Source organism: Myotis davidii, unplaced genomic scaffold, assembly GCF_000327345.1.
Source record: "Myotis davidii unplaced genomic scaffold, ASM32734v1 scaffold172, whole genome shotgun sequence".
Lineage (NCBI taxonomy): Eukaryota > Metazoa > Chordata > Mammalia > Chiroptera > Vespertilionidae > Myotis > Myotis davidii.
In genome coordinates this window covers 207,768-220,733 of record NW_006284343.1, presented here as the reverse complement: position 1 = coordinate 220,733, position 12,966 = coordinate 207,768, and the positions used below count along the sequence as shown (strand labels likewise).

Genomic DNA, 12,966 nt, shown 5'->3' with positions numbered 1-12,966 from the left:
ATATATATATATATATATAGAAAGCAAGCAGGAAGCATACAGCTGAGGGGAAAGGACCCCAGGATGGGCTACAGGAGACTGGCCACTCAGCTCAGTGAAAATGACCAACGGCCTGCACAAATCCTAAACAGAAGCATCTCTCAGACATTTCCTATGGGTGGGTTCCCAAGGTCGCAGGCTGAGCAGCTAGCGAGTAATAATCCAGGTTAACAACTTCCAATTAAAGCCAAAGAGGAATGTAATATGGAGGCCCCATCATGAAAAGACTCCAGACGCTGACTAAGTACAGTCATAAAGGACAAGGCCATCAAACTTTATTTTTGAAAAGGGCCAGACAATAAATATTTTGGTTTTGTGGGACAAACAGTCTCCATCGCAACGACTCAACACTACAATGGTGGGCGAAAGGCAGCCTCAAACAACATACAAATGCATGGATGGGCATAGCTGTGTCCCAAATAACTTTATTTGTAGACACTGACTTTGAATTTTATAGAATTTCCATGTGTCATGAAATATTATTCTTTTTTTAATAATTTTAAAAATATATATATTTTATTGACTTTTTACAGAGAGGAAGGGAGAGGGATAGAGAGAGTCAGAAACATCGATGAGAGAGAAATATTGATCAGCTGCCTCCTGCACACTCCCTTCTGGGTATGTGCCCACAACCAAGGTACATGCCCATGACCAGAATCGAACCTGGGACCCTTGAGTCCGCAGGCCAACGCTCTATCCACTGAGCCAAACCAGTTAGAGCGAAATATTATTCTTTTGATATTTTTAAAACAGGTGGGGCTGGATTTGGCCCATGGATGGTAGTTTGCAGAACCCCAAGGCCTGGTTATGAGCATGGGCCCTGTGTTCAGATTTGCCTGGCTTTGTACCCTGCCCCTGCTGCGGTTACCCGGCCATAGGCAAGTTAGTTCCCTCACCTGAGCCTCAGTTTCTTCATCTGTAAATTAATGATAACTGTATCTGTCCCCATAGGATTCATGTGAAGTTCAAAAGCATAATACATGGAAAGTGACTCATAAAATAAGTAATGACGATGGTGATGATGATGATGATGATGATGATAGCATTATGTGTGGGGGTGTGGCTTGTGATCAGCATCTAGATCTACAGATAATAGTCTTTTTAAAAAAGGGCCGATCCTAACCCAACTTAAGGAGGGATGCATAGATGCATAGAATAGAAAACAAAACAGATGACGAGGGTTTCAGCAAGTGCCCATTTAAGGCTTCAACTCGGCACAGAGTTGACTAAGTTACGAGGATCTGTGATAGGCTTCCCATGTGTGGGTTACAACCTGAACCTCCTGTAGAAAGAAGGTGTTTCACGGGCTGCATACCAAGCTGTACGGAGCAGCTCAGGAAAAGAGGCCATCTAAGGAAACAGAGTGGGCAACAAAACCCAGGGTTCTGGGGGCGGCAGTGGCAGTGGTCAAGGAGGAAGTGGAGGATCGTCTTCCTTGGGGGTTATCCCTGGGAAGTCCCTTGTTTTGTCATGGTGCAGCCAGCTATTAAAAACGTCCAGATGACCTCTGACAACCTTTCAGAGGCAACTTGCAAACCAGCCCCAGAGGCCAGCACAGGATGGAGAGATTCACTTCGACCCTATCCCATTAGGTTCTTTGGACAAATCATCTTAGTTCTGTATATTTTTAAAGGGAAAGTTAGGTAGCCAAGGATCCTGCAACCTATAAGTCTGTTTAAAGGGCGCACACTTCTTCAGCCCTCGTAAGTTGCTGTTTCTGCTACTCTTGCCGTCTCCAAATAACCAAGCAAAGATATAATGGGAATATGAAGACAAATAAGGAAGCACATTATAATTTAGTTGCCTCAAACCTTTCATGAAAGGTGGGGGGAAATAAGAGAGATTCCTTACTCACAAAAAATACTTTCATTGACAGACATTTATTGAGCACCTATTTTCAAAAAAACTTATTTTTGTTGATTTCAGAGAGGAAGGGAGAGGAAGCGATAGAAACATCAATGATGAGAGAGAATTACTGACTGGCTGCCTCCTGCACGTCCCTCACTGGGGATTGAGCCCCCAACCTTGACATGTGTCCTGACCGGGAATCGCACCATGACCTTCTGGTTCATATGTCGACCCTCAACCACTGAGCCATGCCGGCGAGGCGTGCACCTATTATATAGAAGCACAGTACTCAAAGGGGAGAAGAGGCAAAAATCTACCAGAATAAATGTTAGCTACCCAGCAGGAGCTTTCAGAGATTGTCGGGAAAAGGCAAACAACAATTACCATGGTTTAAATCTTCGGCTATTGTGTGTAGGCCATGGGAATTACAACGAAAGCATTTGCAAAATACCTTTTGGCAGAGAACTGGTAAGAAACCCCACCGCCATGATTCATATATCACCATTTCTTGGGCGCAGAAAAAGAACCCCCACTGATCTTACCATCAGCCCCCTTGCTAAGCTGCTCCCCACAAAAGCAAACAAAACCAAAAAATGTGAAATATACTAAAGATTATGAAGGGAAAAAAATGTTTTGCAAATGTGGATGACTCGTGTTTGTGTGTGGTTTTAGTGAAAAGAATTCTGAGACAGAGAATCAAGAGACATAAGCTCTACCTTGGGCAGAGCATTTAGCTCCAAGGTGTCAGTTTGCTCATTTCTTAAAGGATATGGTTGGACTAGAATATATCTTTCATAGCTCAAGATTCTTACATCAGGAGGCATAAGTAGGCGCCTTCACCAAGGAAGGCCAGGCTAAGCATATGGTAAGTGAGACTGACTTCTTTAACTGGTGAGATCATCAAAGTTGAGCCTAGCCTTAATTCTTCTAACAAATCGAAGAAACTAAAGTAAACCCTTTATGATTAGACATTCCACATGAAGCTAAAAAAAGGGGGGGCGGGGATTATTCTGCAACAATGCACATACCATGGCCATGTGCTAGGTAAGAATTATTTATGAAACTAAGGAAAAACTGCTTTTGCCTGTGGAGATAACTGAAAAATGCACACTGTCCAGAAGTAAGTCATTTCCCACACTGGAATGTTTATCAGATCATTACATTTTTCTTAGTATTTGCATACGGGTCTCGATAGCTATAGACAGTATAACAAAATGAGTTTATAAAGTATGTGATGTTTACACAAGACATTTTGGTTAAAATGAAAATCAGAACTCACCAGGAAATCAAATTGTTTAAATGCATAGAACCCATTTTTCAACCCATGATTACTTAAACTTTGCAATTTTGGAATGTTCTGACTTAACTTTTAAAATGATTTGATCCCAAATTTAAAATTTTAAAGATACATTCTCTGAGGGAAAAAAAAGTCAAATATATGAAACACAAATATCAAAAAAAGGGGGGGAAATTCAACTTTTTTATTACTAAGAAATGCAAATGAGAGTTAAGTATTAATACCTCTTATTGACTTGGTAGAGTCCTCACCTGAGGATATGTTTTTATTTTTTATTATTACTATTTTCAATCCTCACCTGAAGGTATGCTTATAGATTTTAGAGAGAAGGGAAGGGAAGGGAAGGGAAGGGGAGAGTAGGAGAGAAAGAGAGAGAGGAAGAGAGAGAGAGAGAGAGAAACTCAATGTGAGAGAGAACATCCATTGGTAGCCTTCCATATGTGCCCTGACCTGGGATCAAACCCACAACTTTTTGGTGTATGGAATGATGCTTCAATCAACTAAGTCACCTGGCCAGGGTGGTAGAGATTTCTTAAAATTATTCTACCTAGGATGAAGAAAAGTAAGCATAACCTTTCTGGAGAACAATTTATTGTATTTGGCAATATTTACCATGATGTTTAAAAGAACAGAATGGACACTTCCAAGCATTATTGGTGGAAATAAGAATGTGTTATTAGCTCTCCGGAGGGCAATTTGACCATATATCCATGCATGCCCTTTGACCTAGCACTTCCACTTCTAGGAAGTCATTCTAAAGACATAATAGGGCAAATGTGCAAAGATGTATATTCAAGGTACTCCTTGCAAGTTTGCTTACAGCTGTTAAAAAAAATCTGAAACTATGTGAAAGTCTAATTGAGGATTGATTAAATGGCTACATGTTTACAAATTAAAATAAGCAACTGTTAAAAAGAATGTGGTAACTATGTGTGTGTAAATATGAAAAGATGTCCAAGATATATGGCAGAGTATAAAGCAAGTTGCAAAATGTCATATATAGTGTGCAAAATAGCATGCATAAGTATATATGTATGCATGTGCAAATGTTAACTGGTATTAATTAGCTCAGGGCTGTGTGAATGAGGATTCTTATTTCCTTATAATGAACTTCTCTTTGGTTTGAATTTATTTTCAGCGAGTATATATCATTTTACAATAACTTCAAAAGCTATTTAAAAGGTGGAGATGAAAATGGAGAGTGGAGAAGAATTGGATAGCCGTGGCAATTTAGTCTAAAGCCACAGAATGCATAAAAACATAGACAGGGATGATCATCATGGTAATACTCATAATACTGGAAGTTAATAGCTCTCCCGTGTTCTTTGCAGCATTATTTACAATAACCAAGATATGGAAACAACTAAAGTGTCCTTCAACAGATGAATGGATAAAAAACTGTGACTGATATATATATATATACACACACACACACACACATATATATTGACGTGCATATATATTCATATATATATATATTTATACACCCATAAAAGAGAATAAATATTGCCACTTGCAACAACATGTATAGAACTTGAGAATATTGTGCTAAGTGAAATAAATTAGACAAAGACAAATACCATATAATCTCACTTATATGTGAAATCCAAAAAACAAAAAGCAAAAACTGAGCTCAGAGATACACAGAACACATTGGTGGGGGTGGGCAAAATGGGTGTTAAGTGGTCAAAAGATACAAACTTCCAGTTATAACATAAATAAGTCATGGGAATATAATGTACAGCATGGTGACTACAGTTAATAATACTCTATTACATATCTGAAAGTTGCAAAGAAAGTAAATTTTACAAGTTCTCATTACACACAGAATCTCCAAGTAATATATGGTAATGGATATTAACTACACTTGTGATCATTTCATAATATATACAAACCAGAGGCCCAGTGCACAGATTCGTACACCAGTGGGATCCCTCGGCCTGGCCTGCACCCTCTCACAATCCGGGACCCCTCAGGGGATGTCTGACTGCTGGTTTCAGCCTGATCCCCGCAGGCCAGGCCGAGGGACCCCACCAGTGCACGAATCTGTGCACCGGGCCTCTAGTATGCATATAAGATCTTTGGTTAATCTCTTCCCACCCTCTCCTCTTACCCCTCTCCTCTGAGACTCATCAGTCTGTTCCATGTTTCCATGCCTGTCCATTGAGCGTTTGCCCCCTGGTGGTCATTGAGCATTATAGCTACCAGTCGAATGGTAGAACAGTCGCTTAGGCTTTTATACAGATAGGTATCGGATCATGTTGTACACCTTCAATCTAATATAATTTTGTATGTTAATTATACCTCAATTTTTAATAAGTTAATAAACACTAAAGTTCTATTTAAATAAATACAATAGAATTAGATATTATGAATGGTGAAACAGATTAACTTGGAAATATTTCAGAGTATATTGGGAAGTAAAACAAAAGCTTACTAAATATAAATTAATTTTATACATATTTTGGATTCATTCATATACATATAGAAAAAAAAATCCAGAAGGACATATGCTAAAATGGTAACTGGTGATTCTTATTTTCCTTTTCTATATTTTTGAATATTTCTATAATGAACAAGTATGATTTACATATTTTTTACCTTTTAAAAATAGTCCTTATAGATCTTTCAGATTTTAGAACACTGAAAAGTGGTTACAATAATACTAATCTGAGAAAAACAAAGGGGTGAAAATCTTAACCATTTCCTCCAGCATTAAATTTACCACCAGAGACCCCCTGCAGGCCCCTGCCTCTGACTTGCCGCTTGCTGTCAAGTGCTGAAGGCCACACCAATACAAAACAAGCTCCGGAAACCCAAGGTACCTTTTCTGATTCTGTGTCCTGAGACAGACGAGCGTCTAAAACATACTGGCTCAGATTTCAGGCTAAGCATGACGAGTCCGGCTGGTATAACCCAACAAAGGAATTTGCAGGGAATGAGAAATTAGCACATCTCATTTCCCAGGGTGGAATGAATTACAAAAACAAAGAGCCCATGGAGGGGTTAAGTCCCTGCCTATCACTCTCCCACATGCTTCTGGATTATGCCTTGCAGGCATTTCTCATGTCATGATTGACCTAGTAGTATATATTTTAAAGGTGATTTTTTTATTTAAAAATGATTTTAAAAGGCGACTCTCTAATACTTTACTATATTAAACGAAGATAAGCTAATATTTTTAAAAAGGTGAATGGAGGAAGAGGTGAGGAAGAGTGCATTTTAACGGGGGCAAACTTTTTGTATATTTTCAGGTGACCTAGGAAATGCCTGACCTCGCTCCCCTGCTGTTTCCCTCCCTCCCTCCGATCATTATGGCCAATAACAATAGTTTTGCTCTCCCGGGTAATGTAGATGACACATTTTTCCTGTAGCCTGTCTTCCTGTAAAGTGAAGGAGTTCCTGCACTTTCTGTGTACCCTTCCTGTTAACGTACGCTTCAGATTTCCTCAAAAGGCAGGCTACCACTTCTAATATTTGAAAAATGTCAACTCAACCCCAGACAGCTAATATAAACAAGCTGCAAAGCATACCACCTAAAGTTACAACAGTGGAAAACAACATTTCTTTTTAAGAAATTCTTTCTCGGAATCTCACTGTTGGCAAGGCTGGAAAGAAGCAACCCAGTCCTTCCAGCTCCCAGGCAGCCTGTAATTCTTTTGCCTGTGCTGTGCCTTAAATTAGAGGTCTGGAAAACCGAATTATAGTGATTCTAGAAGGTTCGGGAAGGCCCCTGAATTCAACATGTTGTTAAGTTCTTCATGTGCTAAGAGGTTGTATCCACCTTTCACTTTTCCTCCCATTTCATTTGGTTCTAGTATTACAAAGAAGTTTGGTATTGAAAAAAAAAAAAATGCCTTGGCCATTCGAGAATACTATAGCTGAATGAGGCCAATTCCACATTTAAAATCCAGGCCAGGGCTCCTTCGTCATTTCTGAAATGATCACCTACTTATTTTTATCAATGACTTTCCTTTGGGACAGGAACCCCAAGTTCACACCAGATGCACCTTCCAAATGGAACCCAATTAAGAAAGCGACCTGATTTATTATGGGCATACCCATAATGGAAGCATACCAGGGTCTTATCTCTTTTAGCTTCCCAACTCAAAAACTTGCTCTACCGTAGGAGTGGGCCCCAAAAAATGCAAATAGAAACCTGATTTAGTTTAGACCCTGAGGTCCAAAGATAAGATTGTGACTAACACCACTTTCCTCCTGAAATCTTCCTGACTATCTCCCACAGAGATCTTTAAACTCCAACTTTGGCCATTTCTCTTCACTAGCTATGCGATTATCTTGTATTATAATGACTTGCTGTCTTTCAGCAATACATGCTTTCTTTCACTAACCACTTGGTAAATTTCCTCATGCAAACGACTACATTTTAAATACTTTTGTAGGCACTCAAATCCTGTGCAGTGTGTGGGGATATATATTATATTATATTTATTATATTATGTTTATTAATACATACATATATACACATATATGTCATAATATATTTATATATATGATAAACTATTAAACTGAATTGAATGAATGAGTGAATCGATACCAAATACAAACTAACTAGATGCCATCTCTTTAATACATCAAAGCATGGAACATCCCTTCTAAGCTGTTACCTCTCTGATCAATTAGGAGATTGTAGGTTTCCCCTGTTATTAAGGAACCTCTGCACCTCAAAGGCCAATTCCTAGGGACTTTAGCTCCCAGGTTTTTTGATTTTCATGCTCTCCTAATCGCAAAGAAAAACAGAGCCCTACCTCGAACTTTTGAGAACACATATCACTTTCTTCTTGGGCTAACAAGTACGATTCCCATCCAGCAGAATTAAAAAGTGGCGCAACTACTACCAAAAAAAAAAGTGGCAGAAAGCTTATGAAACACGTTAATTTCACCAGCTCTTACCCTAGTACTTACACTGCACACTTATTTACATGGTGCCCTCAGGTAGCCTAACTCCCCTGGTGTTTAACTCACCTCTTCAATCATACATTCTCTTTGGCATACATTCTCTCTAAGGTTAGGGATTTGTTCTGAAACAAGTGACTTAGGGTGATAGAGCACCTGACAGAACCTCCTCAGCTCTGATGCCATGGCAGGAATTTTATATTTTTAATCCCCTCCCTAGCATGACATTAAGCCTCCAAAATATAACTGTGTAAAACAAAAACAAACAAACAAACAAAAAAAACATTGAATAAAACAAAACACCATAACCCGGAACTTCTGACCTATTATAAGTGCCTAAACATATGCAATTACACTTAAAAGATTTCATTATGGTTGTTAATGAAACAGGACAGTCCCTCCACGCTGGTGTAATGTTTCAAAGTACAGTTTTCTCCCAATATTTTCCCTACCGAGATGCAACGTACCTCCCAAATGGGAAGACATAAAACATCAATGTCCTCGTTACTGCTTCTAAATATTGCGAGTCAATAAGCAATTAGTGTAAAGTGCAAAATCTCCGGGAGAAAGACTCCTTGTCTGCTTTTTTTTTGTAATATGCTATTATGCACACTTCACCTTTACTTCCTTTAAAAATCAAAAGTTGCTTAATGTTCAAAGCATATCACTGGAAATTTAGCTAAATACTGGCACAGCGACGGCTCATTCCCAAAGGAATATAAGATTACATTAATTTCCTACTAGTTTAACTCAAGTTTTACCTTTCATCTTCACCCACAGACTTTTAAAAAGTTTGTATTTCTGTTGCCCAGAAAATTACTTATCATATGCGTGCACACCAAAGAATTCTGTAATTATATAAAGCATTGCACATTTAGACGCTACCAACCTGCTCTATCTCTCCTGACTGTGCAAAAGGCAAAAAGAGCTCAGTAATCCTAGCAGAAGAATGCAAATAACGTCAATGCACAGCTGAACTGCAAGCCCTGCCTTACAGGAACTCTCTGTGTCTGCAAAAAGAAAAAAAAAAGACACATACTAAACAGGAAATGCAACTGAGCTGTGGAAAACCTCAAACTTCAACATGCAATCGCTAGGCGAAAATTGCATCCGTGCATTCATAAATGCATGCACAACCCTTTGCATTTTTGCAATTGATGCAAATAGGCTCTTACCTTTCGACTGAGACATTTTCCCCTTTCCTTTGATGGGGGAGGGGAGCACAAAAGACTTTGCCTTGCTTCTCTTCTGTAGCTAGTTTTGCAACAAAGATGCAAGCTGCAGGCGTGCAATCTTCATGCAAGTGGAGTTTCTCTTGACCGATGCAGCAGATGGACTTTCAGAGAATCAAGATAGAAATGCACACCTTGCAAAACAGACTGGAAAGTGATTTTCCCCCCAGTTGCAACGTTAGGGAAGGCTGTGCTGCAGCTACATGATGGGCCAGGGCTGGCAGCTAAAAGCTCCAAACTTGGAACTGAGTATCTTGTGCGCAGACGTCCTTCCTGCGAAGGGCGCGGGGTCCGCTGGGTAATGTAGTTCACGGGCAGAGTCCACCGGGCTCTGATTTAAGGAAACGTGGTTGCTCCGGTGTCTGAGCGAGATGACTGCGTGCGACAAAGATTGCGCTCAGATAAGTCAGACACTCACTGGGCAGTAAGTGGTGGGCAAAAAAAGTTAGGACCAAGGGGAGGGGGGACTTTTGTTATCGAAAAGCCCCTGAAACAACAGTTGAAGAAGAACATTATGTTGGCTAAAAGCTTTTGGCTCGCTCAGAAGGTCCGTTTGGGTGTCCTGCGTCTGTCTGCAGGCAGCACCTGTAGTTCTATTCCTGCCTGCGGGTGTTTTATACTCACACCTCCATTTTCAAAAACATTTTTCTCGCATGGAGAATCTGTTGGTGGCTTGGCTGTCTAGAGGTAAGGTTACCTTTGCAACTGCAGGGAAGATGCAACATTTTAGTAAGAAATGATCCAGGTCGGTGATTTTCAAGAAACTTGAATTCAATAGTAGGGGGTGGGTGGAGTGGGAGTTCATATTTCTGTGGTTAAAGAGGAAGTTCTGCTTTTTATATATCAAAGCTAACTTGATCAAAGTTAAAATATTTAGATGCCTTTTCTCACCTGGAGGGTAGGGGGTGGAGGAGGAGTCCTGGTCAAAGGGAGAATGGGTGATATCTTAAATTCACAGTGTCAAATATTTGATCTGTTGAATTTCTTCAACGAAATTAACAGACATTTGTTGAGCTCCTAAAATGTGCCAGGCACCTTTCTAGGGCCTTGGGTCATTCCTCCACTTGTCACCATTGCCCATGGAGGACTGGGGTGCATAGAATAATTCCATGCAAGGAGTGGAGAGGGGTGAGGGGCTGAAATCAGCTCAGACTTCTACTGCACCTAGTAGGACCAGACTAGGAAATGTGCTTTGAAGGTAGAAAAGGAATAATTGAGAGTTTCAGGCCTCTGGGGTATGAGCCAAGTGCAGTGGAGGAATGAAGACCGTCCGTTTAGGAAACACTAAGGATACCATATTGACCAGTCTACAAAGGTGGTGGGGGTGGGTGGAATTTACAGGTGAGGACTCCGCAGAGCTATCCTGTAAAGGCGGGCTAGAGGTTTGGACTTTATCCTGCAGGTGTCTGAGAGGTGGTGAGAAGGTTTTTTGAAAAGAGACCGTAGCTTCATCGCAGCACAGCTTTAAGAAGGAAAAGTTGCCTGCTGCCATCGGGAGAGGCAAGAGATAGATCAGGTCAGTAGTGAAAACGCAAAATGAGGCCCTCCCAATTGGAATTTCGTGAAGAATTCTAGGAAGCTAGGGCCTTCTGAGTAATGGATGAGTCAGAAGGAAGAAGGCCACCATGTTTCAGCTACAAATAGCTCTTAAATCACAGCAGGCCATGGGCCTCACATTAACTTACTTAAGTTGATCCCCCCTACTGATCTGATTATGAAGTAAAGTCACCTCATATTCCTGTTGGCTTCTGCTCCTAAGAGAGAGGGACTTACTAGCTTACTTCACCGTCCTGGGCAAGTCCATGCTGCCTGTCTCATCCTTGCTTTCTCACGCCTCATCGAACCAGCGGGTACGTGGGCCTGGAGAGCCACTGCAGCGTACCCACCTCACTTTTCCGAGCGCTGACGGAGCACCTGCTAGGTGGCAGGCCCTAGAGGGCACGCAGACCCGCGTAGCCCCGGCAGGGCCTGGACAGCCGAGAGCTCGCTTCCGTTTACATCTTACGTGGGGTCAGTCAGCAGCATTGCTCTTCGATGGCCCCAGACTCCCTTCTTTATGGAAGAGCTCTCATCACAGCTTGTCCGGTGCATTTTATTACCGTCATTTCTGCTCAGACATTCCCTGCAAAGGCATGCACAGCTCACGGCTGGCAAATGGAGTGTGTTCTGAAAGCCAACCTGAAATTCATGTTCCCATAGACACGATGGGCTGTTCAACAGCCAGGGCACAAATACGCAGGCGTGCAAAATTCCTTTGACCCGTAAATTAGCCGAACCGTATCTTTAAAAATAGGAAGCTTCATCCGTTTTTTTTCTTTCTGGGAAAAGTACAGTGTTTTGAATTTCCATCGGGAAATCAGCCTCTCTGTGAAGTCGTAGATTCCAGAGGAAAGGGTTTTTCTTCTTGCCTTGGTGATTAAAGGGTGTCCCTCTGCCCAGTGGAGGAAGGGGGTGTCCCTCTGTGGGCCTTGCCCGTTTGTGGCGATGCTCCTGGGACAAGAATCCCTCCCGTGTTGAGATGCGCAAGGGTGGAATCTGGCGCGATTGTTCTTTTACCTTCAAGATCAACTGCAGACTCCTTGGCCTGGTTTAATTGGCTCCTCAAGACCTGGCCCCTGCTTTTCTGCTCCAGCTTCATTCCTCACCCGATGTTGATGCTATAGCCAGAAGACAGGTTTTCTCCCTCCTTGTTTTTCAATACACTACTCCCTCTGCCTGCAAACCTTTTCCTTTCTCTACCTAGTGCATTCTGATTTGTCCTTGAAGCTTCGGCTGGCTTAGCTGGCACTTTCCTTTCGGCCACTTCCTGTGACCACCTTCACTGTGAATGAAATATAGTCCCTAACTGTGTAGTACCCTGAACAAACCTCTCTCATAACACTCATCTCAAGGCTGACAGGTGTTCATGTACGTATGTGTCTCCCCCAGAAGATTGGACGGGGCTACTGAAGACCAGGGAGAGACGTCTGTGCCCAGTGCCCAGTATCTAGCATATAGTAGGTGCTTAAATGCATGCTGACTTAATGAATGGAGTAGATAAGGACAGGACTTATGACCATGGCTAATCTAGAAAAACTAGATTCCAGTGATGGGAGTAAACTAGATTCCAACCTCAAGAGAAACTAGAACACTGGTAGAAGGCCTTGTGCTGTCAGGTTATAGGGATTAGATTTTTGGAAAGAGAACCTTAGATTCAGTCAGACTGGCTATGAAAGAATTATTCTAGAGGTATATGTGGGGTGGGGAGAGTGGTAGGTTTAGAGTGTCAAAACCAGTGATAACATTTCCCCCTCCTACATCGTCCCCCTCCTCCTGGCCCAGGGTTCTTCAGCACTGTCGCGGGGGTGGGCAAACTTTTTGACTTGAGGGCCACAATGGGTTCTTAAACTGGACCGGAGGGCCGGAACAAAAGCATGGATGGAGTGTTTGTGTGAACTAATATAAACTCAAAGTAAACATCATTACTTATAAAAGGGTACGGTCTTTTTTTTTTTTTTTCGTTTTATTCATTTCAAACGCCTGCAGGCCGTAGTTTGCCCACAGCTGGTCTAGAGACATGTTTAGTTGTCATAACAAAGGGGAGGGGGTGAGGATGCTGATATCTAGTAGGTAGAGTTCAGCGATGCCGGCAAA

The 12,966-nt window shown here is 41.5% G+C and overlaps 1 protein-coding gene across 1 annotated transcript in view; it reads right to left on the bottom strand.

The window, feature by feature from the left end:
- MAP2K6 (mitogen-activated protein kinase kinase 6) overlaps positions 1–9,575 on the bottom strand; it is a 95,910-nt gene extending 86,335 nt beyond the window's left edge. The window contains exon 1 of the mRNA XM_015570583.1: positions 9,277–9,575. Within this exon, the coding sequence (XP_015426069.1) occupies positions 9,277–9,292 (16 nt within the window). The 5' untranslated portion in view covers positions 9,293–9,575. The remainder of the gene's footprint in view (positions 1–9,276) is intronic.
- Between the last annotated feature and the right edge of the window lie 3,391 nt (positions 9,576–12,966).